The 12,977-nt window shown below is 51.3% G+C and overlaps 7 protein-coding genes across 7 annotated transcripts; 2 read left to right on the top strand and 5 right to left on the bottom strand.

Moving 5' to 3' along the window:
* Positions 1 to 40: 40 nt before the first annotated feature.
* TRIVIDRAFT_56407 (uncharacterized protein) lies at positions 41 to 858 on the top strand (the record flags this gene model as incomplete). The annotated part of the gene is made up of 2 exons (XM_014094217.1): positions 41 to 289; positions 349 to 858. The coding sequence occupies 2 exons, from the start codon at positions 41 to 43 to the stop codon at positions 856 to 858; spliced, it is 759 nt and encodes a 252-aa protein (XP_013949692.1).
* Positions 859 to 1,780: 922 nt separating this feature from the next.
* TRIVIDRAFT_165271 (uncharacterized protein) lies at positions 1,781 to 2,098 on the bottom strand (the record flags this gene model as incomplete). Its single annotated transcript, XM_014094216.1, has 1 exon — positions 1,781 to 2,098. One exon carries the CDS (start codon positions 2,096 to 2,098, stop codon positions 1,781 to 1,783), a length of 318 nt encoding a protein of 105 aa, XP_013949691.1.
* Positions 2,099 to 4,116: 2,018 nt separating this feature from the next.
* TRIVIDRAFT_39024 (uncharacterized protein) lies at positions 4,117 to 4,589 on the bottom strand (the record flags this gene model as incomplete). Its single annotated transcript, XM_014094215.1, has 2 exons — positions 4,117 to 4,164; positions 4,245 to 4,589. 2 exons carry the CDS (start codon positions 4,587 to 4,589, stop codon positions 4,117 to 4,119), a joined length of 393 nt encoding a protein of 130 aa, XP_013949690.1.
* Positions 4,590 to 4,868: 279 nt separating this feature from the next.
* On the bottom strand, positions 4,869 to 6,723 carry TRIVIDRAFT_80049 (uncharacterized protein; the record flags this gene model as incomplete). The annotated part of the gene is made up of 5 exons (XM_014094214.1): positions 4,869 to 5,746; positions 5,818 to 6,063; positions 6,124 to 6,200; positions 6,295 to 6,316; positions 6,578 to 6,723. The coding sequence occupies 5 exons, from the start codon at positions 6,611 to 6,613 to the stop codon at positions 5,183 to 5,185; spliced, it is 945 nt and encodes a 314-aa protein (XP_013949689.1).
* A 2,162-nt stretch (positions 6,724 to 8,885) lies between these two features.
* On the bottom strand, positions 8,886 to 9,568 carry TRIVIDRAFT_175161 (uncharacterized protein; the record flags this gene model as incomplete). Its single annotated transcript, XM_014094213.1, has 3 exons — positions 8,886 to 9,130; positions 9,200 to 9,461; positions 9,533 to 9,568. 3 exons carry the CDS (start codon positions 9,533 to 9,535, stop codon positions 9,111 to 9,113), a joined length of 285 nt encoding a protein of 94 aa, XP_013949688.1.
* A 194-nt stretch (positions 9,569 to 9,762) lies between these two features.
* Positions 9,763 to 10,979, top strand: TRIVIDRAFT_74544 (uncharacterized protein; the record flags this gene model as incomplete). The annotated part of the gene is made up of 3 exons (XM_014094212.1): positions 9,763 to 9,998; positions 10,088 to 10,271; positions 10,376 to 10,979. The coding sequence occupies 3 exons, from the start codon at positions 9,859 to 9,861 to the stop codon at positions 10,691 to 10,693; spliced, it is 642 nt and encodes a 213-aa protein (XP_013949687.1).
* Positions 10,980 to 11,110: 131 nt separating this feature from the next.
* TRIVIDRAFT_38151 (uncharacterized protein) lies at positions 11,111 to 11,926 on the bottom strand (the record flags this gene model as incomplete). Its single annotated transcript, XM_014094211.1, has 1 exon — positions 11,111 to 11,926. The coding sequence occupies one exon, from the start codon at positions 11,924 to 11,926 to the stop codon at positions 11,111 to 11,113; it is 816 nt and encodes a 271-aa protein (XP_013949686.1).
* Positions 11,927 to 12,977: the final 1,051 nt, after the last annotated feature.

Raw genomic sequence — 12,977 nt, 5'->3', positions numbered from 1 at the left:
ATAACCGAGCTTCGACGACGAGAATTGCAGCTCAGCAGCCATGGCGGACTCGGAATTACGTCAGCGGAAGCAGCAGGATGCTAAGCCGGCAAAGACGAAGTCGAGCTCCAAGTCGAGAATCGACGAGGAAGATGCCTATTCCCCGTGGCTGGACACCCTGCGCGTGATCAGCTTCTTGTTCGTGGCTTCATGCGCGCTCAGCTACTGGATCAGCAACGGCGAGAGTTTCTTCTGGGGCATGAGGAACAAGCCCCACTACCTGAGGGTAGACTGGTGGAAAGCTCAAATTGTTCGCTGCGCCCTGACAAAAGACCAAGTTGGACATGTGTTGGCTAACCATCTTGACAGCAAGGTCCTATTTACTTGACCCCCGAACAGCTCGCCGCCTACGACGGCAAAGATACTTCTAAGCCCGTCTACATTGCCATCAACGGCACCATCTTCGACGTCTCTGTCGGCCGCCACATCTACGGCCCCGGAGGCTCCTACAGCTACTTTGCAGGCTGCGATGCTGCACGAGCTTTTGTCACTGGGTGCTTTGCCGATGATCGCACGCCCGACATGCGCGGTGTAGAGGACATGTTCCTGCCGCTGGACGATCCTGAGATTGACGCCCAGTGGACCACGGCCGAGATGAAGGAGATGAAGGCAATGGAGCTGGCTGCGGCACAACGGCAGGTGCAAGATGCGTTGAAGCACTGGGTGAACTTTTTTGGGAACAGCAAGAAGTATCACAAGGTGGGCTACGTGAAGCGAGAGAAGAATTGGCTAGAGAAGCAGCCTAGGAGGGAGCTCTGTGCCCCCGCTCAGCAGGGCAGGTCGAAGAGAAAGCCGAGACATGCTAAGGAGGAGAAGTAAATGTACATGAAAGCGAGAGAGAGCATAGGTAGTGTACGCATGATAAACGACCTAAAAAGATTCACCTCTACCATTAAGATACTCCGTTTTCCTGTCGCCCTCCATCACTTACACATAGAGACAGCTCACAATAAAGAGTTGCCCGCGTAGTCTAGGCAATTGCGTCGAAAACAACTTATCACACGTCACAAAGGTAGCAAATGAACAAATTATGATTAGAAAACAACTCCTTCATTTTAAATAAGGTATCCAGATACATTTACACACATGGTCCCTAGCATGTGCTCTAACCCAGGACTCTTGCTGTCCTTCCCCTTTCATGAAAACCTAGAGAACAGATTACTTCCATCCCACTTCAGAAAAAAGAAAATAAAAAAACCCTTGCTTGCAAGGAAGATGCACACATGAATAGAACTCCCCAAAAATGATATTACAGATCGTCGTCCTTTTTTTACCGATCCCCACGTCATGTCGTCACGTCACTCCATTTATAGCAAAGCAAAGGCAGCACCCAGAGCCAGCAGCAAGCTGGTAGAAACGCCGACAGACGAGGCACCGCTCTTGGGGATGCCAGTGTCTGTGGCGCCACCGGGAAGAACACCAGTGCCAACGGGTGAAGAGCCACCAGTTGTGACGGAGGGAGGAGGAGCAACAACATCGGTAGGAGCAGCACCAGTATCGGTAGGAGCAGAAGCAGGGGGAGCGCTAGCATCGCTGCCTGATCCAGAGCCAGAGCTGGGGCTGGGGCTGGGGCTTCCGTAGCTGGGAGCAGAGCCGGCAGGGGCACCAGAGCCGGAACCAGAGCCACCTTGAGCAGTAGAAGCAGCGGTTCTGTAGTTGGTAAGAGAACGGGTAGCGTTGGCAGAGGTGCTACAAGTTGAATAATGTTAGTGTCTTGATTTGTGAATGGCATATCAGATACTCACTTCTCGTTGATAACCATAGACATTCCGTTGGAGCAGTGCTTGCCCTGGCTGCAGAAAATCCAGATGGGCTTGGTGTCGTTGATCATGACAGTGAAGACGGGAATCTCCTTCTTGGCAGCGCCAGCAGCAACAGGCATGAAGCTGGACCAGATGCCAGCAACTGAGCTGTTGACCTGGGAAATAGGAGTGCAAGGGTGATCAAAGTCGGACTGGGTGACAGTGTGGTTGCCGGCCCAAAACTGGAACTGAACCATGGATCCAGGAGCAGCCTTGATGTTGTCGGGGTAGTACTTGAGAGCGGGCTGACCAGCCATACCGGCCATGGGGTTCTGACCAACGGAGACGACCTGGACATCGACGGCTAAAGGGGAAATGTGTTAATTCATCGGCCTGCGCAATATCAAAAACTGGAGTGGTCTGACGTACCCTGGGCAATGGCAGCAAAGGCCGCAACAAGGAGAGTAGTGAATTGCATCTTGAATAAAGGTTTTTGTGTTTTGGTTTGTTTTTTTCTGAAGAATAGGCCGGCCTAAAGAGAGAGAGTACCAGACTTCCCAAAATAAAACCTTGAAAAAGAGAGGAATAGGGAAAAAGAAGCAAGATTAATTCTTGAATAGGTAAGAGAATGTGAATGAAAACGATAGGACCAGCAAAGGACTAGCCTTTGGAATGTAAATGTAAATGGATAGAAGAGAAGAGAAGAAAAGTAAGGATACAAAAGAAACCCCACGGACAAACAGTAGAACGATGGTTGAAGAAGTGAAAGAAACAACGGAAACATGATGGCTTTTAATCTCCATTCATGCCACTCTCAACGTCCGGATTAGCGTCCTTGCACCTTGTCCGAGGGGGGATCGTTTACGGGGAACGCAGTCGTCTAGGAGGCGCCTATCACATTTCCTCAAACAACGGGGCATAGCTTGAGTTGAGGCCGCTCATAGCGTGTATGAGACTGGTTTGGCCATAGACGCTGGTCTCGACTCGCCCAGGTCCAGAAACATGGTCGACGCAGCTCAATCGGGTACTCGAAACACGGCGCCCCAGATGGTGTTCACCACGGATCTCTCCCAACGGCAAGGGTCATGGGAGACAAAAAGTCAAGCTGCTAACCTTACTTGGTCTGCCGCTAGCACAGACAGCAGTTCCCCTTGCCATGCTCGAGAAACATTTGACCCTGGTGCCTTGACGGGACCAGCTTCTCACACTGACTAACCGTCATGGGCGCCGGGCCATGCTGAAGCCGGAATTGCATTGTTGCAGGCAGACCGCGCCACACCTAATTTTGAGGGGCCGGGCCGGGGTCTGATGTTAAAGCTGCTTCAAGTCGAGCGTCTCCGACACACGCGAGACGTGGTCGGTTTCAGCGCAGGCAAACGCAGTGACCGCATGGCCTCGACGCAAATTTAGACCTGATGGGCTTGGTGTTTCCAATTGCGTCCAAACAATCCTTTTTTGACAACGTGCCTGGGGTTTCGGAAGCTCAATGGCGTCAAAGTGCCGTTGTCAATTGGGCAGACGCAGAGTTGTAAACGCCACAGCCCCCCTGTCGTATATTTGCAGACTCCGGACTATTAATACATTAGTGAAACGCTCTAGTAACCGACAGCCATGCGCACGCCCTGAGCCACAATCACGAACAAGTCATGATCCGCATTCTCAGAAACGACCAAGGCCAATGGCGGCAATTGTTTCTCGCTTCGAGTCGGAACGTCGTCGTGAAATTCACCAGCATGAAGACAAGGATAAAGCCCAGTAGATTGAAATAACGCTATTTTATCGCTTGCATGTGTAGAGAAAATCATTGTCGGAGACCGACGAATTAAACTTCTAGCTGGCCATGAGTTTGTCAATGGCCAGCAAGTAGAAGATGAGAGCTACTCTTTGTAAAACCGAATTCCTCGAGAAAAATCTCAGATACAGTAGGCCATGTGTAACAAGTCAATTTGACCAATAAGCATTCATTCCTTTCGCACCGTCGTCGTAGACGATTTCGCATTTGAATCTAGCATCGGAAACATTGCGTTTCATGCACGCCGTTGCTCGCGTGGTCGAGGGGAGTTGGAGGCATTCGGCCGGCGTTGTTTTGGCCTTCCGTGCAACGTGAAACTGTTGCGGAGACACTGTCCGTTGAGATTTGTGTCACCATGAGGAGCCAATGTTGAATCTACACACACCGTGAGGCTCTCAATAGTCCAAGACATGGCCAGAAGCAGGGGCCCAGATGCCCATCATCTCCTCAGTCAGATCAACTGGACAGTTGCAGCAGATGATTAATCTCTCACTATCCAGATACTGATGGCAGCTGGACATGACATATTAAGCCCTGTACCCCCTAAAGATCTAGCAGCAACTGGGGTGCGACCTTTTCCAGATCTTCGACCTGTACAAGGAACCGTTAGCATCATCATCTGAGCAACTCTAGAAAGGACAACCCGAATGACATGCACCCGATGACCTTACCTCTAGGAACCCGCCTCGCTTCTCGACAGCTGTCCTCGCGATCGCCTCTCGAACGAAGATATCAACGTACTTGCCCACTGCCGCGTTAGCGTCTCTCGACATTCTTGTTGCTTCCTTGGCAAAGAACTCGTGGAGAATCCGGGTCAAGAGGGCTTTCGGGATGGACTTTTCCGGCTCTGCCTGCTCTTCTTCTATGTTTATCGCTTGGTTCGCCTTCTCCGCCTGGTCATCCGAGGACTCGAACGGGTTGCTAGACTCCGAGGCATCGCGAGCAGGTGGTTGAGCTTTGTTCGCCTTGGCTGGCCGGCCGCGACCAGCCCCAGTAGAGGATTGTTTAGGCGGCATTGGTGCCCTGTGTGATCAATTCGGTTGCTCCTCCAGCGTTCGTTTACGCAGATAGACCAGGGCTAGGCTTGGACAGACAGCAGCGACCAAAGCAGGCGACGCGTTATGTTCGAATGTCCACTGTGATGCATGTAGTTTATACTTGGAGCTCGGCTTGCTGCCTTCCCAATCGCAAGTGCGATACGCCGCCTTAGTCAGCAACGCACACAACGACCATGAGGCTGAGAGCGACGCGCGAAAAAAAAAAATTGCACTTTGAAGCACGACACAGATTGTAATACTTGAGATATCAAATCAGAGCGTTGTTTAAATCTCTAAATCAAGGGAACTTGCATTGGTGTATAATTACAGCGACCTAGAAAGCACGGCAAGAGCCAAAACGACTAACATACGCCGTGCCCATGCCAGTCTAACCCGCAAATAGCAACTGTTACACAGGTCGGGATATCTGGCCCAACTTCCCTCAATACCTTCCATTCCGGTCTCCTTTTTGATCAACCAGTGGACGCCGCATTACACCCACCTGGCCAATTAACCCCATCTCCGCGTTAGAACGCTCGGAGAATGTCTATACAGAACGTAGAAAAAGCAATTTAACCAGAGCCACCGGAGAAGGCCTTTCCGAAGAGAAGGATCTGGAGCTGATCGTAGATGGACAGGACACCAGCACCGGCAACACCACGGAGAATGTTGGCACCAGCACCGTTGAAGAGAGACTTGACACCGTTCTTGGCAATGATCTGGCGGGCAGCATCGAAGGAGTTCTTGTACTTGACGGCCTCACCGGAAGTCATCATCATTCGTCGTCGGATAGTGTCAAGAGGGTAGGCAGCGATACCGGCACCAGTGGTGACGCACCATCCGAGAGCGAAAGAGGCAAGGAAGTTGTTGGCGAGGGAACCGACCAGGAGAACAGGCTTGATGGAGTCGTACATGCCGAAGTAGAGACCACGGTAGACGATGATACCAGCGACGGAGGGCATGAAACCACGGTACAGACCGGCAATACCGTCAGAGGCGAGGGTCTTGCGGTAGACGTCAACGAGACCGTTGAACTGGCGCTCACCACCCTTCTTGGCGGACTTGGCATCGTTGGCAAGACGGGTACGGGCATAATCCAGAGAGTAGACGAAAAGCATAGAAGTGGCACCAGCAGCCTGATAGAGTATCAGCACCAAGCATGTGAAGATGAGGGGTTATTACCGCAAGGTAAAAAGGAAAAACTTACACCACCGGAGGCAAGGTTACCAAGCATCCACATGCCGTAACCATCACGGTCCTTCTTGAAACCGAACATCTTCTTGAACTTGTCACGGAAAGCAAAGTTCAGGGCCTGGGTAGGGAAGTATCGGATAACGTTGGCAGTGTTACCACGCCACAGGGACATGACACCCTCGTCGGCGGCGGTACGGCGGAAGCAGTCACCAATGCCGGCGTAGCGGCGGTCGAGACGACCGTTCTTGATCATCTCATCCTATGGTACTAGTTAGAGGCAAGTTCCCAGGGTCAATATGTCCTGTGAGGAGAGACAAACCTGGTTCTGGATGAGGAGCTTGACACGCTCGATGGGGGCGGCAGCGGTCTTGGAGACAGCGGCGGAGACACCACCCACTATTGGAATTTGTTAGTTCGAATTCTTGACGTTCGACGCGAGCCGCAGTCTATAGATCATGCTTATCCCGGATGAGCATCGAAAGAGACTTACTGAGGAAGTCCGCCATGAAGGGCTGTGAGAAAACATTGTTAGCGGTCAGGTTTCACATGTGCGAACGCGATGCAAAATTTTCCTCATCCGGGCACACGACGAAGATTCTTCACGACTGAGAGCGAGGCCCAGGCAGACATCATTGCACAGCATCTCAATGTCATCTCGACGATTCAATTGATGTTGCTGGCAAAATATCTCTCGGAGTCGTTTCGGAATCTCACATGGCGTACCCCGATGGAGGGGGAAAGACAGGCAGATAAGGCAAACAGATTCAACTTACCGGCATGCCCAGGACCTTTTGAGGCTTCTCAGACATTTTGACCGATATGCAAACGCTTTCCCGGAAAAAAAGAAAGGATTGAGGGGAGATGGAGATGAAAGGAGGAAGAGGAGGACAACGGGGGGAGTCGAGCGAAATAAATTCTGCACCGACGGGCGAATGGCTTTGGGGGGGAGGGAAAAAAAAATTGCGGCGGGTCTCGAAGGGGACACTTTTTCAGAGCGACTCTTTCCGGCCGCACTAGCGCTGCAGGCTTGGGCCGCGCTGCTTTGCCTTCCACGGCAAACAGAGCGCTACAGCGGGTGGCAGCCTCAGGCAGAGCGCCTTTTAAGGGCCGTGCCAGCGGCCTAAAGGCGCCGGAGCAGCAACTTCAGGCGCCAGGAGATGCGCGCCAGTTTTTTTTTTTTTTTTTTTTTTTTTTGCCTTGCACTTTGGGCTGCACTGTGCTGTACCACCCACGGCTACAGCGTCTTGATGTCACCCTGGGTGCAAACACTGACTTGCACCCGGTTCGCCCCGATCTTGTCTCCCGCCGAGGCCACCCGCCAGTGCGAAATTCCAACCTGCCTATTCCTGGCGTCTCCGAGACACCCAGAGATCCAAGTACTCCGTACAGAAGAATGCCGCACACGCACTTTGCACTCATCCGTGTTCACTCAGCGCGTCACCGCTTCAGCCATGGCCCCCAGCCTGGTGCGAACAAATATGGAGGTGAGGCCTATCAGTAAGGAGTGGTTCGTACATAGTAGTACATGCAAGTCCAGCTGGCAGCTGAGAGACGACAAATATAGCTCGCCATTTAGCCGCAGATTCTTGGGCCTGGCATCCATTATGGCACCAATGCCCAGGAGTACATAGTAGTTCACGGGACTGAGGTCAGCCCCTGAAAGTCATGTTGCCAAATCCTAAACACTGTTTGGAGCGCGAACAGCATGAGGCTTAGCGGACACTCCGGCTGCCGTAGAGTGTTCCTCCAGTGCAAGATAGGGAGCGCAACCATGAACCATGCCGAAGATGCCATTGTCCTTCTCAGGCATTGCCACACCGTTGCCGCCGATCTGACCGGCCGTGAGAAGCCATCCCGCCTACTCCGGCTCCACCGGTGCAAGGGAGGCCGAGGTCTCCAGCCTTACTACTACTACTACGTACATGTAACAGGTGGACACTGTCGGTCTTGGTTCGAAGCCGTTTCGCCTGCCGTTGCCAGTATTTGCCTCAAGACTCGTATCAGAAGCACAGGCGAAGAAATCTCCCCTAAAACTCTAATCGGGGCCATCGCCGTTAGGGGTAAAGGCTGTGCTGTACCTGGCGCCCTAAGAGGGAAAAAAAGAAAAGAAGGGGAAAAGAAAAAGAAAAAGAAACACATCCGCATATCTCCCTGTTCCACAATGTGACTCGTGCTTGCATTCCACATTCGCTCTCGAGCAGATGCAACCGCGTATTACTACCATGTACATGTACCCTCTTCCCCGGGCGGCCTGGCGTTATTCTGCCTCAGGTTGTGGACCTTGATAGCAGTTGCTGCCTCAAGCGCGAAAAATGATTCTGCTCACTCGGGAGTTGATTGGTAGGGGACTTGCAGAACTCCGAACCCTTGACAATGTTCCGACGAATAGAAATCTCAACTTTCATAATCGGTGAGAAAGAGGACACACCGCAATGCATAAATGGCATTGCTTCCGATTCATTTGCATGATACCTGCCAGCTGGACAGCCAGTCCCTCTTGGTTACATGTAACCAACAGTGGGAAGGCAAATATGGATGCCTTGATACCTAAGAAAAGGAGGGCGGAGAAGGGCTAAAGACCGTGGCTGATAACTGCTCGGCAGAATCACAATCTGGTTTGATCTGATTGGGCCGCTCCATATCCAACGCCACTTTGGGAATATCACAGACCCTGAAATAATTAGCATGGTGTATGAATGCATATATCAATGCTATGCTGTGCTGCCAAAATCAGCTCACAAGCAGGACCAGTTCTTATAGCATGAGAGCACTATCCAGCGAACATAAACCTGACCATCCGGGCATTAGCATTAGAAGGTAATACCTCGGTAGTAAGAAGATGACAGAAAGCTAGGGGCTAGAGTGGATAGGTCGCACATTCAGAATTGATGTGATAGTATAAGTATTCGACCCAATAACGTATGCTGTATGGCGCAATATCGACGTCGCGACTACGCATGTGATAAAAGGGAAGCATAGGCCTGCCATTGTTACGCCAGTATAGCACGAATCCATCCCATATGCTCATCACAGTTATTCGCAGAACAGAAATGTGCGTCACACAAGAGTCAAGGAGATATTCGCGTCGTTTTTGGTCATTTTTTGAAGTTCTTCATTCCGTTGCCATATGCTAAAGCGTTTCCGGTCCCATGAAATGCTACACCGAGCATGAAAAAGCGTCCCAACTAAGGCTTTATGTACCTCGTATCATCCTCTTCTCTCATGGTCCATTTTCTTCCTTTCAGACCAACCAGGCGCCAAATCTCAATGCCTTTGCCTTAACTTTCAAACATGGTGGTGGTAAATTTACTCGCCGATGGCACGGGCTGTGCAGCTGTTAGTATTTGTTTTCATCTTTCATAGCGCGCACAAGGGGAGCAGCTGGTGAGTCGTACTGTAGATCTTCATCTTGCTATGAGTGATGACCGGCTTGATCATGCCCTTCTCCTCAAGGTCGCGGATGCACTGGCGGGCGAGGGAGCCGTTGATCTTCATTCGGTCGACCAGGACGGCAACGGTGACGAGGCGGTAGGACTGGACATCCTTGTAGAGCTTCTCGGAGATGGTCTTGTCGAGCAGGACGGCGTGCTGGGCCTTGTCCTTGACCTTGCCCTTGGACCACTTCTTCTTTTGCTTCTTTGCTCCAGCTGCAGGCGCCTGTGAATTTTAAAAATCAGCATCTGCGTAGCGACGCCATTTCATCATGGTCGGTGGCGGTGATGGCATACCATTTTGTCTGTGATGTGCTTGGCTTGATGACGGAGGAGTGGTGGAGGAATTGGAATTTTTGGCGACGACTTAGAGTAGCCCTCCCGCTTCAACGGTTTGCCCACTTCCGAATTCACCAGGGCAGCCGAGCCCTAACCGAACGTGGGTGCAGGGTACGTACCTAACTTTTCGCGCCATCTGATTCGCCCGATGCACACACCACCAAAATTTCCATTCCACGCCGACCAAGCCCGCCTTTAACCTCTTGAAAAATCACATCTCGACAATCCGCAACACTAACCGCAGTCCCGCCCAGCACCGGAATATTCGACTGCAAATAGCCAAGATGTCTGACGGTGGTGAAATCGAGATCGAGAACTCCGTCGTTACCGACGCCCTCCCCAAGGATGTTGTCAAGGAGGTCGGCAACGTCAAGCTCTTCAACAAGTGGGACTACGATGTCGAGGTCCGCGACATCTCTCTGACGTACGTCGAAATCGCGAGATTGGAAAAATATGATATTTTCGCCAAAAACATTGGAGGAGCTCTTTTGTGCTGATGGATTGATCAAACAGCGACTACATTTCCCTGCGAAACCCCGTCTACGTCACCCACTCTGCTGGCCGATATGCCGTCAAGCGATTCCGCAAGGCCAACTGCCCTATCATTGAGCGGTTGACCAACTCGCTCATGATGCACGGCCGCAACAACGGCAAGAAGCTGATGGCTGTCCGCATCGTCGCTCACGCCTTCGAGATCGTACGTATTTTGACGCGACCCTAGCAGGAGAGGAGGAAGACGTGATTCTTCAAGGGGAAGAAAGACGTTGAGAATTTCTGGCTAACACCCATTCCTCACTACAGATTCACCTCATGACCGACCAGAACCCCATCCAGGTTGCCGTTGACGCCATTGTCAACTGCGGTCCCCGTGAAGACTCTACCCGAATTGGCTCTGCCGGTACCGTCCGTCGTCAGGCCGTCGATGTCTCCCCCCTGAGGAGAGTCAACCAGGCCATTGCCCTGCTCACCACCGGTGCCCGTGAGGCTGCTTTCCGAAACGTCAAGTCCATTGCTGAGTGCTTGGCTGAGGAGCTGATCAACGCCGCCAAGGGCAGCAGCAACTCATACGCTATCAAGAAGAAGGACGAGTTGGAGCGTGTCGCCAAGAGCAACCGATAAAGGTTGTGCGGTGGGTTACCTGGCTGGATGGAGTGTGGCTTTTGGCGTGGATCAGGCATTTTTCAGAATTGCATTTTGCGTTCGGGTCTGGGAACGCGGACATGGATTTATCTCAGATGGCTCCTAGAGTCTGAATAAAAAGCTGGGCTCAAAAAGGGGCTGTTATGAATCATGCCTTTTGTGTCTCTAATTTACCATATTTTTCTTATCTGTGATTATAAGAGAGAGACCAAAACAAAAGTGCAACATGGGGCATCAAATAAGGAAAAAAAGTTATTACGTCGTTAAGTGCGAGGCTTCTTTTAATCTTGAACTGTGCTCTGTCTGTCCCAATTCCATAGGTAGGTAATGCTCTCGATGAAGATGACGTGCGGTCCTACTTGCTCCTCGCCACCACTTGGTTGCTAGCCGTAATGCTCAAATCCGGATATCCTTTTGGCCAATGTCTAGACGCAGAAACATTCCCACATGGGGGATGCCTTCTTCCCACCATTTCCCCATGCCCTCGTCAATTTCAAACCCCCATTTCGCCCATGCCTTGGCAACTTGCTCCTGTGCGTGGACGCAAACGAGGCCTCGCCATTGCGGCGCCTGGGCTTCTGTCGACGCTCCCAACTGCTCGAGTCCCAACTCTCGGATACTGGGGTCAAAGAAGGACGGGTTTGCCTTGATCCAGTCGAGTGCATTCTTCACAAGCTGGCCTGCAAAGCGGTAGCCTCGATAGTCCTTTACCACGGCCAGTCTTCCAAGCTTGATGTATGGTTCCTTGCCGTCATGAAAGGTCGTCGGCCGGTCTTGAACAAACGGGCGTGATGACGGGATATCGTGGCTGTTAGCATCATTTGCTTCACCTTTCAGAACTCCGTCCCAGTAATCTCCACCCGGCTTTGGATGAGGCTCATGTGGGAAGGGAACCATGCGAATGGTGCCCACGGGAGTGCTTCGGGTAGAACTCTTGCGCGGCCGCACGACGTTTCCTTCTTCATTCCGAATCTCGGGCACCTCTGTCTTGTTGACGCTGACATAAATGACCCAATGGCAAGATCGCGGGTCATCGACATCAAATTCGTTTTCCTGGGGGACGCCCTGTTCCTTCACGAAGACTTCCTCGCGAACCTCCATGGCATCAAGGAACGTTCTGGGGATTGTCGAGGGCAGCGTGTCTCGAGGAACGCCAAGCTGGAACCCCTCGAGCTTGCTAGGCTCGAGAAGGCTGACGAAAGGAGTTCCCATGATTGCTGCTTTCTCGTGGACGATGAGGCGGCAGTTTGATATTCTTGTCTGGTGGGGCGAAGACTATATATGCGGCATGGACATTTGTTGTGCAGCTTTGCAACTTTTCAACCCCGGCTTTGTATGAGGAAGAAAAATTCGCTGAGAGGAAATACAGGTGGCCAAGCCTTTATGAAGTTGCGGGTCTATGTACAGTAAACTTTTTGGCATTCATGCTGCGAACCGCATGCACGTGGCCTTTGTATTGTTTTGAGTCATACTGCAAAACAAACCGGACATCGAAGATTGTTGTCACAGTCTGTAATGCAGGTAAGGTAGGCTTGAAATAGGGCGCATTGCCGCCACACAGGGCGCGCGCAGAGGTATGCTTAGCTGAGTGCCGCTAACTACAATGAGAAAATGCACCTTTCCATTCCACATGCCGCCGTCTTGTTGAATACATGTATGATGAATACCAGTGACGCTATCAAGGATCAAAATACGACTTTAAAGCCCAGACGGGTTCATGTATTCTTCAGCCGTAGCTGGGCCAAGGAAGCCCATCGGTAGCAGAGCTTATGCAGTCAGAGCATTGATGCGGGTAGTACCGAATGTGGGCGGCAGGGTGCGACTCCGTACAGAATGTTACACTGCATCTGTATTATCGAAGTTCAATGCTGTATGGATACTGAACTGGATTCGGTATCAAAATCTTACTGTTACTATAAACGGGAAGCACTTAGAAACTCGGGACTACCTATTTATTTACTTAAGTAACGGTGATAAGAGATCTTCATTATGCGTTGTTACGATGTGTGGAACTCCTATTAGTCGCTGGGGTGCTGGATAGCCCTTTAATCTCTATTGTTAGCATTGCCCATCTGTAACTTGTGTCCAGGTACAAATATGCTGACCTTTCCGTAACATGCACTAACATCTACTTATTCACTCCAACTCATTAGAAATCTCTATTGTTACCAAGTGTATTCTATTAACCTTGACGCTATTTAAAGAGTAATTGTATATCTTCACCTGAACCTGCGGAGCCGTATGGTCAGGCTATAGCCATGTG

The sequence above is a fragment of the Trichoderma virens genome (assembly GCF_000170995.1).
Source record: "Trichoderma virens Gv29-8 chromosome Unknown TRIVIscaffold_92, whole genome shotgun sequence".
NCBI classification, from domain to species: domain Eukaryota; kingdom Fungi; phylum Ascomycota; class Sordariomycetes; order Hypocreales; family Hypocreaceae; genus Trichoderma; species Trichoderma virens.
This window is presented reverse-complemented; position numbering and strand designations above follow the sequence as displayed.